General features: G+C 42.9%; 2 protein-coding genes across 3 annotated transcripts; one reads left to right on the top strand and one right to left on the bottom strand.

Moving 5' to 3' along the window:
• Positions 1-698: 698 nt before the first annotated feature.
• Positions 699-4,066, top strand: arf1 (ADP-ribosylation factor 1). Of its 2 annotated transcripts, none has more exons than XM_083653388.1 (5): positions 699-772; positions 1,574-1,756; positions 1,958-2,068; positions 2,215-2,339; positions 2,451-4,066. In XM_083653388.1, exons 2-5 carry the CDS (start codon positions 1,612-1,614, stop codon positions 2,610-2,612), a joined length of 543 nt encoding a protein of 180 aa, XP_083509514.1. In that variant the 5' UTR covers positions 699-772; positions 1,574-1,611; the 3' UTR covers positions 2,613-4,066. The 2 variants fall into 2 exon arrangements, with proteins under 2 accessions (XP_083509514.1, XP_083509515.1); XM_083653389.1 differs by having other exon boundaries at positions 741-848.
• A 1,640-nt stretch (positions 4,067-5,706) lies between these two features.
• Positions 5,707-13,587, bottom strand: cUnh1orf35 (chromosome Un C1orf35 homolog). Its single transcript, XM_083653861.1, has 8 exons — positions 13,065-13,587; positions 11,176-11,326; positions 11,046-11,091; positions 10,840-10,922; positions 9,194-9,266; positions 7,615-7,694; positions 6,764-6,880; positions 5,707-6,165 (listed from the first exon to the last, which is right to left on the bottom strand). Exons 1-8 carry the CDS (start codon positions 13,159-13,161, stop codon positions 5,910-5,912), a joined length of 903 nt encoding a protein of 300 aa, XP_083509987.1. The 5' UTR covers positions 13,162-13,587; the 3' UTR covers positions 5,707-5,909.
• Positions 13,588-13,645: the final 58 nt, after the last annotated feature.

Here is a 13,645-nt window from a genome sequence, read left to right as displayed (position 1 = left end):
AGATCAATGAATGGAATAATGAAAGTACAGTGAAAATAAATCTTCCCGGGGACCCCCTCAAGGACCCCTGTGGGTCCCCGGATCCCATGGCTAGGCTATGCTAAAATTACTGTGAGCCTAGGTGTGACGCTGACTGGCAAGTGGCAATGATATCATATTGCACGAATTTTAGATGTTTTTTGTGTTTGTTATTATGACTGCCACCTTTTGTCAACAGAGCGGCATTTGTCTGTAACCTACCTGACATGCTGTACTTGTTATTCAGTCGACAATGAAAAGCTTCTCTTCCAGTGTTGAGTGTGTTGGAGTTGATTTTGCTCTTGTTCAAGCTCGATGCGCAGAGGTCTGGAACAGTGGAAGCCATGGACTCCCGATTCTGGTCTCACCTAAAGAAAAAATCATATTCACTATTTAATCAAATTTTACCAAATGTTTGGGTCTGTGTAAAGAAAAATAAAAGAACGAACGCACATCTATGTTGAGGTCAAGTGCTGCCTTACGTTACAGGGCAGACACGGGAAGCCGCACATTCGTAACTCCGATGCAAAAGTATGAATTTAATCGACGTTTCAGTACTTGATGTTTTTGAACTAAAGTGGAATAATAGTGTGCGACAGCATGCTCTGCATGTCGTTCTCCTCCCGGTCACAAGGGGCGACATTCTATAGTCTGATGATCGCGGAAGTGTCACTGGAACCTCTGACGTGTCAAATTATCGCCATTTTCTTGAGGAAGGAAACGCCTTGAAGAGGAAAAGAAAGATAACAACTGTGTAAGGGAAAACTTTTTAAAGCCAATTTACCGTTGTTTTTCGTTGAATGTAAACCTAAAAAATAACGATCCCGTATGTAAGTAACACCATGTTTATGACAGTGGTTGTGAAGGTCGGGTACTGAGAAGGAAATATGCTAAAATGTCTTGCTGCTAGCGTAAAAGCTAACGCCGTTATCGGAGCTGATTCGATGGATCAGATGCTTCCATGGAATTTCACGTTTGGAAAATTCGGACCTATTATTCTACTATACGCTGGTTAAAGTACACGAAATTGGTCTTTGCATATTTGAAAACGGGCGTCTTGTGTTTGGTAACGCTACTTGTTGAAAACAAAAACGGGTACATTGTCGCAAGCTAGCATTTGTGTTTACTCAAGTGAGCCGCATTGGGGCCTCAATTGCGAAACAGCTCGTGTCTCATCTAACCCAGTATTGCTGTTAAAACTTGATCAGTCACGTCCCTACGTTACTAAATATAAACGTTACTGACGTTTTGTACTTCTCATGTGGATGGAAGTTGTAATATAACGTTACAGGAGAACAACTTACTGAATAGCAGCGAGATGGTGCACCTGCACCTACCGATATGTGTTGCGGGCACATTTTGGTCTCTTGCCTTCTGATGTCAAGTTGGGTTAGGAATAACGTTACCATACCATAACGTTTACCATAACGTTACATGTTTGTTTTTTGTTTGTTAAAGAATGTCTGTCCCCTACTCCACATTCATTGGTCCCTAGATGTATTTTAGCTTCTGCTATGGCACCCCGTTTGAAACGGCTGATCTGTTTTCCCCTCAGGTTTCTCATACCAAAGTGGTCTCCCATCACCTGCCACCATGGGGAATATGTTTGCAGGTCTGTTTAAAATGTTTGGGAAAAAGGAGATGAGGATCCTTATGGTAGGCCTTGACGCTGCTGGAAAGACAACTATACTATACAAGCTCAAGCTTGGAGAAATTGTGACTACCATTCCTACAATAGGTAAGTCAGTTAATTATGTAATATGTAATGAAGCTTAGGCTGGACATCTTGTATCAAATTGCTTGCTACTTTACTGCTGTAAAACATCGTAATTGCTGTAATCAAATGTTTTAGAAAGCCAGTTCACATGTAATGCTGCCTTATTCTGTATTATAAGAATTTCAAGTAGGATTTTGACGTGACTATCATCTTTGTTTTCAGGTTTTAATGTAGAGACAGTTGAGTACAAAAACATAAGTTTTACCGTGTGGGATGTCGGTGGTCAAGACAAAATTCGACCGTTGTGGCGCCATTACTTCCAGAACACACAGGGTAAGTGTTGTGCCTGAGTCAGTGCTTAGTGACGGTGTGAATTTGACATTTGTTGGTTTTAGATGGATCTGTTTGCCGTGGGATATACTAACTGGATTTCCCAAATGCCTTGTGTGTGTTTCTTCTTCATGTCCTTGTTGTTTCAGGTCTCATCTTTGTTGTGGACAGCAATGATAGAGAGCGTGTGAACGAGGCCCGTGAGGAGCTCATGAGGATGTTGGCCGAGGATGAGCTACGCGACGCTGTGCTATTAGTGTTCGCCAACAAACAGGTATGTTTTAATTTACTTGGAAGCATCCACCATCTCTGATATAGACTGATACAGAATATACCGATAGGCGTAAAGTGGCCTTTCTAATGTTTTTTCGTGTTTTGTTCTTAGGACCTTCCAAATGCTATGAATGCAGCAGAAATCACAGATAAACTGGGACTTCACTCCCTTCGCCAGAGAAGCTGGTACATCCAGGCAACCTGTGCCACCACCGGGGATGGGCTCTATGAAGGACTGGATTGGTTGTCTAATCAGCTCAAGAACCAGAAATAATCACCTGCTATCCTCAACTAATATACTCTATCCACTCTCTATCCTTGTTCTCTACTCTTCTAGTGTTGCAAATTGAGCTACCTTGTCCAAAAAAACAAACAAAAAAAGAGTACTGGAAGCGCCCTCAAGTCAGCTGTAATTACAACAAAAAAATACAGGCAGGGGAAGGGGGATAATCTATTCTTGTAAAGCTGTCAGGGTTCATATTTAATGTTAATGTAAATACATTTGGTAATAGGGCAGCTTGTTGCACACTTAGAAAACCTACCATGGTTCTTTCTCTTCCTGGCCGTTTGGCAGCCACATGTGTATTGAAATGATAAAGGGAGGCAAAGAATAAAAAATTACCGGCTAACTTTGGCCCCAGGACCTCAGTGCAACCTGATGACTTATTTGTATCAGCTTGTATGTGAACTGGTAATGCGTACTGTAAGGAGTGTTAAACTATGGGGCATCAATTATCAATTATAACACTGATGCACTACTTGCAACCAACTGCTATAGTTACTTTAAAATAGAAGGAAAAAAAACTGCTACTAGTATCCAGCCCCCAAATTACCATTTAGCAAACACTGGCATTTACTAGTCGTACTATCTGTACTGTGAGATTGCTCGGTCCAAGTCAAGAACTCCTGTGAACACTTACCAGCCTTTGTTATACAGTATGTCAGTTGTTAGCTTGAATTGAGAAACGCTGCCATGATCTCTCATCTACCTGCTTTATGATTGACAGAGAGGCAGTCTATTTAGTCAACATTGGATTTTTGTGTTTGTATGACTGTCTCAGGTTGATCATGTTCTGCCTTTGCAATATACCTGAATTAGCAAAAATGCATGATGTGGTCTGTTGGTCTTAGGACGTGTAAATGATTGTCTACATGGCACTAGCTAATTGTTTACATCATTAGGCTGCACAAGAACCATTACCCCATTGAGAACGAATTTTAACAGCCCTATACTGTAACCTAATGTATGTACCGTGTGATGCAATGGTAACGAAACAAGTTGCACACTGATGTCCCTAGTGTCCTTACAATAGGCTCCATCAAGAAAAAGACATGCCTTTTGAGAATTGATTAACACAATCTGGGAGGAGGCATTTTGATGGCAATACAAAATCAGTTTGAGATAAATGTTTAGCGTAGTGCTAGTATTTCTTCCTTTGTTGCACATGTCCTTGGGGCGAACAAGAAGCGATATTTATGCCTTCTTATCCAAGACATGTTGCCTTTTATTTTCATACTTATCTAAAGGTGTGGGTGTTCCTTCACTACTGCTCTGGAAATGTCTTAGTGGTGCATTAAACACTTTTTGATTGATAACTGCCTAAATGTATGTTGCAAATTGTATGTTAATCTCTTAGCAACCTTTGTCGCATTTTTTTTAATGTTAAGTTACTTTAGCTTTTGTTTTGTGAAAAAAGCACTGTAATTAAAGCGACTGGATAAAATGGATCTGCTTTTCTTTCATTTGTCTCATTCTATGCAATAAAATGTACTTGCTGAATGTTATGCTTAATGTAGCTTTGCAGTCTTATGTCCTTGTTAAAACTAGTGTCTTTGAAAACTTCTTTTCATCACCTTTAACGAGACTAAATAGAAATAAATTGTGAGCCAACATGAAGCAATGTAGAAGTGTAATAAGACTTCAAAATTGGTGTTATTGCATCCTCCTGCCAGGTCCGTCACCCCTTGACCTGGGAAGAATGGTGTTGGTGATGGCAGCCACCCAGTGTCTGCTAAAACTAATGAATGTGGATAGCTCACCTTACCTATAGGGGTACGTGCTTGCATAGGCGCCAGAGTTGGGGCGGGGGGGGGCAGCAATCTAGGACGTTCTTTCAGGTTGATTAGGCTGCTATGGTTAACGCAGCCAAGCCTATAAAACATGGCAGGAGAGTGTGGTGGTCGTGGAAGGGGAGGGGGTTAGAGTCTCAGGTCCCTTACAGGGTGTCTTTGTCTGGCCTCCTCTCCTGCTGCTCCATCAGCTTGGTTTGTGTGTGGCGGTCTAACGGTACTCGGCCATATAAAAGGACCAGCCTGCTTTTTTGCACTCTTCTTTGTGAATGCCTTGCTCTTTTTAGTGCACCCCCCAGGTGCCAGCCAGCAGAATACCCTCTTTCAGACCAATCCAAGGCAAATGCAAACACTACACTCTATTATAAGCAGTGGAGTGCATTCCAATGGTATCTCACCAGTCAGGGAGCTGATCCTAGGACTGGGAGGGACAATGGAGCGCTGGCATGACTGAGGAAAGAGAAGGACCGGAGCTGCTGAGTAGGGCGAGACGCACAGTGGGGATGGAGGAGAGGTGCGAGGACCAACAGCATCAAGTCTCAAAAGAGGATTTTCATCATACTGTAGGAGACGCTAAAAGAAACACTCAGTTGTTTGACTCCATTCAAATGTAGGCTTGGTTTTGCAGGGGGTATGTGCGGGCCCCAACATTTACCTGAAAACATTTTCATAACATTGTTATGAAAGATAGATACTAACGGGGTGCTGACATCCTTGTCTTTTCCTTCAACATGCTGTCTCTTTGTATGAAAAGCTGCCAACTCTACCATATATATATATATTTTAATCTGTGACATTTTCATCTAAATAAATGTGTTTTACTCTCACTGATTGTTATAGTGATTAAACCTATAGAGTTCACGAAAACCATGGTAGCTGTTGTTCTAAACACCGGGTGTGAGGTAGGTCTTTCCCTCACAGGAGGTGATGTTTTACATTTCCAAATGCAGCAGCAGCACTTTGGGATAAATAGAAGAAGTCAGTAGTTAGTTTGCGTGAGCAGCAAGAGCCACCACAGCTCAGAAAAGCCCACTGCCTACAACTAATAAACAATGAAAACCTACTCAACAGAAAAGATGTCACAGTACTGGCCCCACAGCGTCTGGCACAGACGATGTCACCAAAAATAAGAAAATGAGAGATTACCATGTTAAGAAATATGCAAAACCTTTTATGTCGCCATATCACTTTTCTCAAAATAATGAATTTTGCACAATTTCCTATCCAATGAAATAAAAACAAATATTCAAAACTGGCAGTGATTAAAAAAAAAAGACAAGAAAAAAGGTTTTGTCACCTAAAATAAATTGTTAAAAAAGAAACATCTGTCTTTTGTTTACAACCAACAATTCACAGGACCTGTTGGTTGAACATATCGGCCTTTTTACATCTGTAGTCCACAGTTTGGCTGTCTGGGTAAATGAGGTCTCTGGGCCAGTCGGGCTGCTGCATCCGCGGGTCTCAGATTGGAGGGGGGGGGGGGGGGGAGGGGGGGAAGACATTAGTCGTCCGAGTCTGTGTCGTGGCGCCGCCTGTGGCTTTGTGTGGCAGCAGCAGGGGCCGTCTTGTGGCTGGCGTGGTTGCGGGGGACAGGAGACCCCCGGTCGGAGGAGTCTGTGTCACGCCGCTGCTGTCGACGATGGGGGTAAGAGGGGGGGCGCTCGGCCTTTGCCCCCCCTCTTGAATGGCTGTCATGGGGTCTGGCTCCACTCTGACTGTGGCATGATGGATTATGATGGTGGTGGTCCTTTCTGTGCCTGAAGAGTAAAAGGAAACAAACAATCAATGATTGGGACCTGGGGGGGGGGGGGGGGGGGGGGTCGGATAAGCCGACGCAAGGCTGGGGAAGAAGTAGCTGCCTGAGGCGCTGATCAGTCATGACATTCACAGAAAATACCACATGTAGGTGAATATGACTGGATATTCTCCAGCCGCAGTAAACTTCATAAAGTTCTGTAAAGTCAACCCATACCATTGCTTCCGTACACGTGCCACATGTATGTTGCCCTACATCATGCTTGTATCACCAATTATTTAATGATTACTTTGCAATTATGCACATAAACTAAATTGTTCACTCTGATATGTACCCCCCCCCCCCCCCCCCCAACCCCAACTTGACTTGCAGGACATACTGTAGTTATGGTGTCAGGTTTTAAACGGCAGAATATCTGCATCCCAGACCGCCCCACGTTAAAAAGATGACACTAGCTGTCTGCGGGACAGAGCCTCGGTGCCCTCTAGTGCTGAGGGAGGAGAGATTTCGCCTCACAGTAAATCTGGAGGTTTCCTCAGTTTTGACTCTCCAACAGCAATACATGTGACACACGACAACACGTGGAGAAATGAGCCGACCTTTTTCTGTTGTCATCCGACTCCGAAGAAGAGTCTCTTCTTTGCCTTTTCTTCTTCTTTTCTTTCTTCTTCTCCTTTTTGCTCTTCTTCTCCTTCTTCTTCTTCTTGCTCTCATGTCTACAAGTATGATAAATAATTAGTGCCTCTCTTTATTGTTCAAATCAAACACGATGGGACATCATGTACTGGCCCTTTTGCCCTGTAGAACTAAATGTTATCTTATATCTGAGGTATGTTCTCACTTCCAGCACATTTTCATGGATAACATTTCAAAACTTTTCCAAGACTTTTCAAGAATCTAGAATATGTGAGGCGGTGACTCTGAATCAATACCAGAAATTGCTACACAGGACGAATAGGACACACCTCTTTATAATGGATTTGAGTGCTTTAGAGTCACTGCATCCATTACATGGAAGCTATTCCAAAAATGCCATTATTTTTCACACACACACACACAATATACACTATAGCAATTTTTAGCAGTTTAATTTGTGCCAATTAAACATTAACTTATTGATGGTCCCCAAGTCACCAAGTGAAGAAACGTACAGTATGTAATAGTAAACAAAACATTGCCATGCACCAACACATTAGAGATACGTTACGTCAACAGCTACAGAAAATAAATCTGCTGGAAGATTACTGTAATGACTAATTTCATTCACACAACAAAATTCCATGACTTTCCCAAAACCTTCAAGGATTTTCCCCAATTCCATGACTTTTCCAGGCCTGGTAAACTAGAACTAGACTTCTCCAGGTTTTCCATGACATGAGAACCCTGTGTGTTTAGATTGATTTCATAAGGTGTCACATGTGGTTAGTGTACTCGTGTAACATAGGCTCACCTTTGCTCCATCTCCTCCTTGTCTTCACTCTCACACGTCCGTTTTGTTGAGGTTTCTGGACGATCCTCTGTCTTATGGTGCTGTGAAGAGTGCACATTTTTAATCTTTGCATTAAGTTGCAATTATTATTATTATTATTGTGGTAACAACAGGGGAACGGGGGATACCATCATACTCATAAATAGCTAATAGGCTACACGTATGGGACAGTTAAGAGGCCAGTCTGCTTATTACACCAGGAATCATTTCAGTCCATCCAAAAAGCACTTAAACTAGTGTTTTGTTATTGAGATTAGCGGTAGGTATTAAGTCAATGGTTCACTATGTTGTCAAAAGGTTTATAAACTGCTTGTAAAGTATTGCTTTTCATAAAATGCTCTCTAACCACACTGATTGGCGCTTGTTAAAGGATAAGTTCACCCACCTCCATGCTGGTAGGTCAGATTTTTTTGTCCACAAAAGCTTTGTGGGGTTTCCCAGGGAAAGAGTTACAGGCTTCTCCGAAACAATTGAAGTGAATGGTGACCAACTTTTAAATGTTAAAAAAGGGCCCCATACGGCTCCTCAAGTGCAATCCAAGTCTTCAAAAGCCCTGACATGCCAAGTTGAGTGGAAAAGACGTCCTTTACCCCCAACACTTTTCACCAATTACTGTCCAAAAATCCAGGAAAGAAAACCAGAAATACTTCTAGCATCGCACCTTGGAGCTTGTGCACCCACTTCAGATGGGCTGCACGTGGATGAGGACATGGCTCGGAGCTACCTGGATACTAGTGATGCGTGGGTCAGGGTTTTTTAATGCCCGCATCAACCCAACCCGTCATTGGAGCCAGTCAGCACCGCCCGGCCCGTTCAAATATCTGAAAATGGAGTAGTGCTCCAGTGACTCAGGAGTAGCGCTGCAGAGCTCTCCAAGGTGTCCAAACTCTGTCTCTCTCCCCTCTCTCTCTCACAGATAAAGGGTTAGTCTGCGTGTTTCACTACTCTAACTCTAAATTATTTAATAATGTTGCTTTGTCACGTTCTGAGCCTGCCCCGCCCGCACCCACGATATTTTCCTAATTTGCCAACCCTGCGGTCTGCCTGCGGGGCGGGCCAGCCCGTGGGACCCGGCAGGTTCTGGGTAGCCAGCGCATCACTACTGAATACAGTGAGGATTTAGGCTAAAAAGTTGGGGTAAATTATGTCTTTTCAAGTCAACTTGGCATGTCGTGGCTTTCGAAGACTGGGATTACTTACGCCTGAGGAGCAGTATGGAGGCTTTTTTCTTTACGTTTGAAAGTTGGTCTTCAGTTGTTTGGGAGAATGATGTAAATCTGTTTCCCTGGAAAACTCCACAAAGGTTTTTGCACACACAAAAACTTAATCCGGCATGTGAGTAGATAATGACTGTATTTTTATTTTTGGGTGAACTTATCCTTTAAGAAATGCCAACAACTTCTGCCTCCGATATTACAATGTTTCTGAATGAGTGAAAGGTCGCCCCAACTTCATGATAAGTCAGATAAGCGTAGGCCTCTTATAAACCGGAACCTTCCCTTTAGTTCTGTGACGTCTGAAATAGCAGGGGAAAACTTACCGTGAAAACTGACAGGCCTATTTTAGCAGCCTCCTTCTCTCTTTGGGAGAGCACCATTTTGCGCGACCCTGCGCTGTAGATGGAAAAAACACATGTAAGTACACTCCAATCACAACGCATTGAGATAAGCGGCCCTCTCTCCACCACTTCAATGTCAAGTGGCACATGTTTAATGATTTTACTGGTACCAAAATAGAGCAAGGTGAGAATTACTTGCACAGATAATGCTGTTATTAACACCCTTTTGGCTCTCTCACACAGCTTCCTCACAAACATACAAAGTAGAAGTAATAACATCAACAGGTAGATGCCCTTTGCACAGTGCTGTCAGCCTTTACTTCCTGGTGCAGGTGATGCCAGGAAACATCAGATGAGTAGTTGGAGAATTACAATCACCACACACAAGAAGGCTGAATTGCTTCACTCTAATTCAGCCTTCATGTGTGCAGTGACTCTCCTTCTTCAACTACTCATAAAAAGTAGAAGCCTGGTCCTTTGAATACCTCAGGAATTACGGTTATTTGAATTTATGAAATTAATATTAATTACATTATGAATAGATTTAATATTCAAAAATATGAAAAATGCACAAGTAAAATTGTCAGGAAGGCTTCTGATATTATGTAGATGTTTTTTTTACAATGCATGTGTCTAAACACAAATCAATTCTTTCTGTACGGTTGTATGGCAATTTTTAAAACTGTCCCATGTGAATATACGTATGCACATGTTCCATACACACTAAGGCTTTGTTCACACCATAGGCAGAAGAACTGAAGCTTGAGGCAGGCTCAAGCTGAACTGACGCTTAACCGTTTACACCAGGAGCAGTCTCTTTTCCCCAGCGCCTTGAACCCGCCCACAACTCCCATTGAATTCATGCCTGGCAGCTTCAAGCTTCACGCATCACGCCTGGAAAATAGGACTGAATCCTGAACGATCTCTTCAGCACGGCTTCAGCGTGCGTGCGGCTGGTGTGAACGGTCTCACGTGTTAACAAGGATGCCGAAATGAAACTGCATGGCTTCAGCGTGGCTTTGGCATATGGTGTGAATGGACACTAATTCCACATAATTGTTTTTCAGCATATTCTCATACTTGTCTAATGTGTTATATCATGAATACATAGTTTTCATATCCAAACCTTTGGTATATTTTCACGTGGTAAATTTTGCCCCACATCTTTTTTTTTTCTTTCTTCTTCATCCCACTAAGTTCCTGGTTTGTGCCGCCTCATGATGCTGTAAGTAACCCACATTTTCATTCACATGCTGGAGTGATGCCAGTGTTGGTTGCTTATGTTTATATAACCCATCATTGGTCTGATATAATCATAATTCTATATTCCTTTGCCATCTTATTACTTCCCAAATTATGGGACAATTTCCACATCAGTGTTTTATCTTATATGCTACAACAGCATCCAGCACAACACAACCCTCTCCCTTTCTTGTGTATTTTGTCGGTTTGCCAAATTCCTTTTGATTTGTAAGTTTATCCGGTTCTGATTGCTGAAAGTAAATCATAGCAGTCATCATGAATTGAGTGAAACAAACAAACAAAACAAAATCAGTATGATAATGCAAAACAAAAACATGTTATAGACACCGTGTTTTTATTTTATTTTATCATAGGCCATAAATCACCTGGAGCTTCCCAAGCCGGAAATCCGGTCCACATCTCTCTCCTCACCATCCGGCTCTTCCCTCCTGCACACATCTGCCAGGTCCTGGTATGAAAAGTGGGGAAATTCAAGCCAAGGTCTACAGGGTTGGAGCTTTTCAATTCAGGCAAATGTATTGAAAATGTGGAAGAACTTTGAGAGAATGCAAACCGGAAAAACATGCAATACCTCTTTGGTCAGGCCAGTTGGCTGTCTCTTGATATTCTTGTGGCCTCTATAACGAGAAGGGAAAATGTTATTTGGATCTAATGCTTTGGCCTACATGTGTCAACAGTTATATAATGGATCTGATACATACAGGGCAGCCATCAATGCCTCCTGCTCTGCAGCCCTCACAGCAGCAAGCTCCTCCTCTCTGGACAGCGGTGCGCCTCCTTTTTTGTCTCTCGCGTACCACGACAGATCTTTGCCTTTCTGCCAGCGTCCTACTGGTGCCATCAAAGAGTTCCCTGAAGATAACAAGGTGGCATTCAGAAAGATGGTGCGGCCATGGTATCCATTTAAAATAACACATGTAAGTACTGAGAGCGAGCGAGCGAGAGAGAGAGATTTGGGCTAAATTCGATTAGAAAAATACACATTGTGGAGGGCACATCTTCTCCGTAGTTAGCTGTTGATCTCATGACATCATATTTCATAAACCCTTGGCTGCAGGCAGTACATGTATAGGAGACGATACGCCTAATATGCAAGTCCCCAGGTCATGGCTGCCTTGACTGCTTGCTCCAAATCACTCATCTGTTGAACAAGCTGTTTATACTTTTCTCCTTATGGCAAAATTCATAATCACAATTCTTTTTTTGATTGATATTGGGATCACGATTATTTAACATTATTTGTTGACTTTGGGAACATCATGCATCAGTCACACCATCAGGTAACGAGGGCACAAAATCAAAAGTTGCTGACTAAATGGATCTGAATTTATCTCTAATGTGCCTGTCATCATGATTATGATATCTGTACTTTGGAGTCTCTCGGTATGAAAACAAAAGTGAAACTTCACATTCCGCAGTCAGTAATGGTGATTTTGTAGACGGTAACTCGTCTTCACTGCCCTACAGACATTAACGGTAGGTGACTTGAACGTTACCCCGTGGTATTTTAGTTAGATGAAAATAGCAAGGCTACACTTATTGAAGAATGTCCTCCAAATAAATTACAACTTCTATCAGTCAGTTAGACAGGGAAGATGAGGGGGCGGAATAGCCGCAATCTACTCTCACTTCAACAGTTTAACTGACCTAGGAGTTTTTGTAGGGCAAATGCCATTAGGCAATATTCTTTGTGTGTATGTTCCGGTGAAATGGATCTCTGTGACTGTGTGTTACTGAATGTTCACTGTAGTTTGGTTGTACATGTATACAGATATATTGTGTATATGGAGAGGCTGTGTGCTGCCATGTCACCTGTGTTCACTTGAATGGCCAAAACAAATTTATTTTAAGGGAGACAATGAAGGCTAATCTGGCCTTTGTCCTCGAGGCTGAAGTTGCAATTGTTATGTCATCAGTGATGCTTTGCACGATCAATCGGAGTTTCTCTGGCTCGAGCCGATTTCTTGTCATCAGTGATGTCACTCCGTCTGTGAATTGTGATGTCATGTCACCAGTGATCGAACCGGGCCGCCTCCCGTAAGATTGTATATTGTAGAGTAAATCCTCCACCTGCTCTCTTGACCCTGTCCCCACTAAACTACGGTACATGGGTTTTCAATGTTTCAAACTCTGATCATTAAATGATCAATAACGTAACTTTAAACGTTTTTTTCCCCCTGATGCATTCCCTTTAAAAACAGCTGTTGTGAAACCGCTGTTGAAGAACTCTTATTTGCACAGTGGGGTCCTACGTAGTGTTTGGCATGCTGACATGTTGGAAGCAGCAGTGCTGACCGAGTGAAGCCTCGGCTCTCTGCTCAGACAGCAATGCGAGCTGAGATCTGTCAGGTCGGCTGAGAACGCGGCAAACAGTTTAGTAACACCAGGCGACTCGACCAGCCAAAAGGAAGTGTAATGAGGGACTTGAACACTACGGAAAAAGGTATGGAAAAGAGGCATGTCGGGGACAAAGTTGCAGCTTACACTTTAACCACGCTTGTTGGCAGCTAGCGCTGTTAGTGCTAGCGTTAGCATGTAGCAAGGCTAGCATGTATGCTAACACGGCGTTATAAGTTGGAGTTAGACTTACCGAGATAATTTTCTCTGTGTTTGTCGACTTTCACATCGTCCCAGTTGAACTGGTCTTGGCCTCCTCTCACTCCCCCGGATCTCGAGGAGCCGAACATTTTGTGTCCACAACTTAGCTTAGTTAGCTTAGCAAGCGTCACAGGGATGCTGCCTGTAGCTTCACCCGGCTAACGTTTTACTTCTCGAGCAGTAGCCTCGTCGGCGGTACCAGCAGGCCACTCACGCATCCGGGGAGTGCCACGACAACTGTTCCAATCCTTTCCTGCGTGTCTGCACTTTGACTACGAGTGCCAGCGACTGTCCCACTGCACTGACCCGCGGTGGAACTGTAAGTGTAAAACCCACAGAAAAGCACACAGCAAATAGGTCAACATTCAGCTCAAGCTTGTTTATGTTGGTGCGTGCGTCTCCATGTGAAGAACAAACGAGCCTGATCGGACGAACGCAGACGTAACGTTATTTTCTCACTAAGAAGCTGCACCTATATCAGCCTTCTTCACATATTGTTATTGCCTACTCTTTTAGCTGCAGAATGATCCATGCGACATGTCTGTGTATTGTCGCGCGCAGTCTAGACGCTCG

Source organism: Poromitra crassiceps, assembly GCF_964638095.1.
Source record: "Poromitra crassiceps genome assembly, chromosome: 17".
Classification (NCBI taxonomy): domain Eukaryota; kingdom Metazoa; phylum Chordata; class Actinopteri; order Beryciformes; family Melamphaidae; genus Poromitra; species Poromitra crassiceps.
This window is presented reverse-complemented; position numbering and strand designations above follow the sequence as displayed.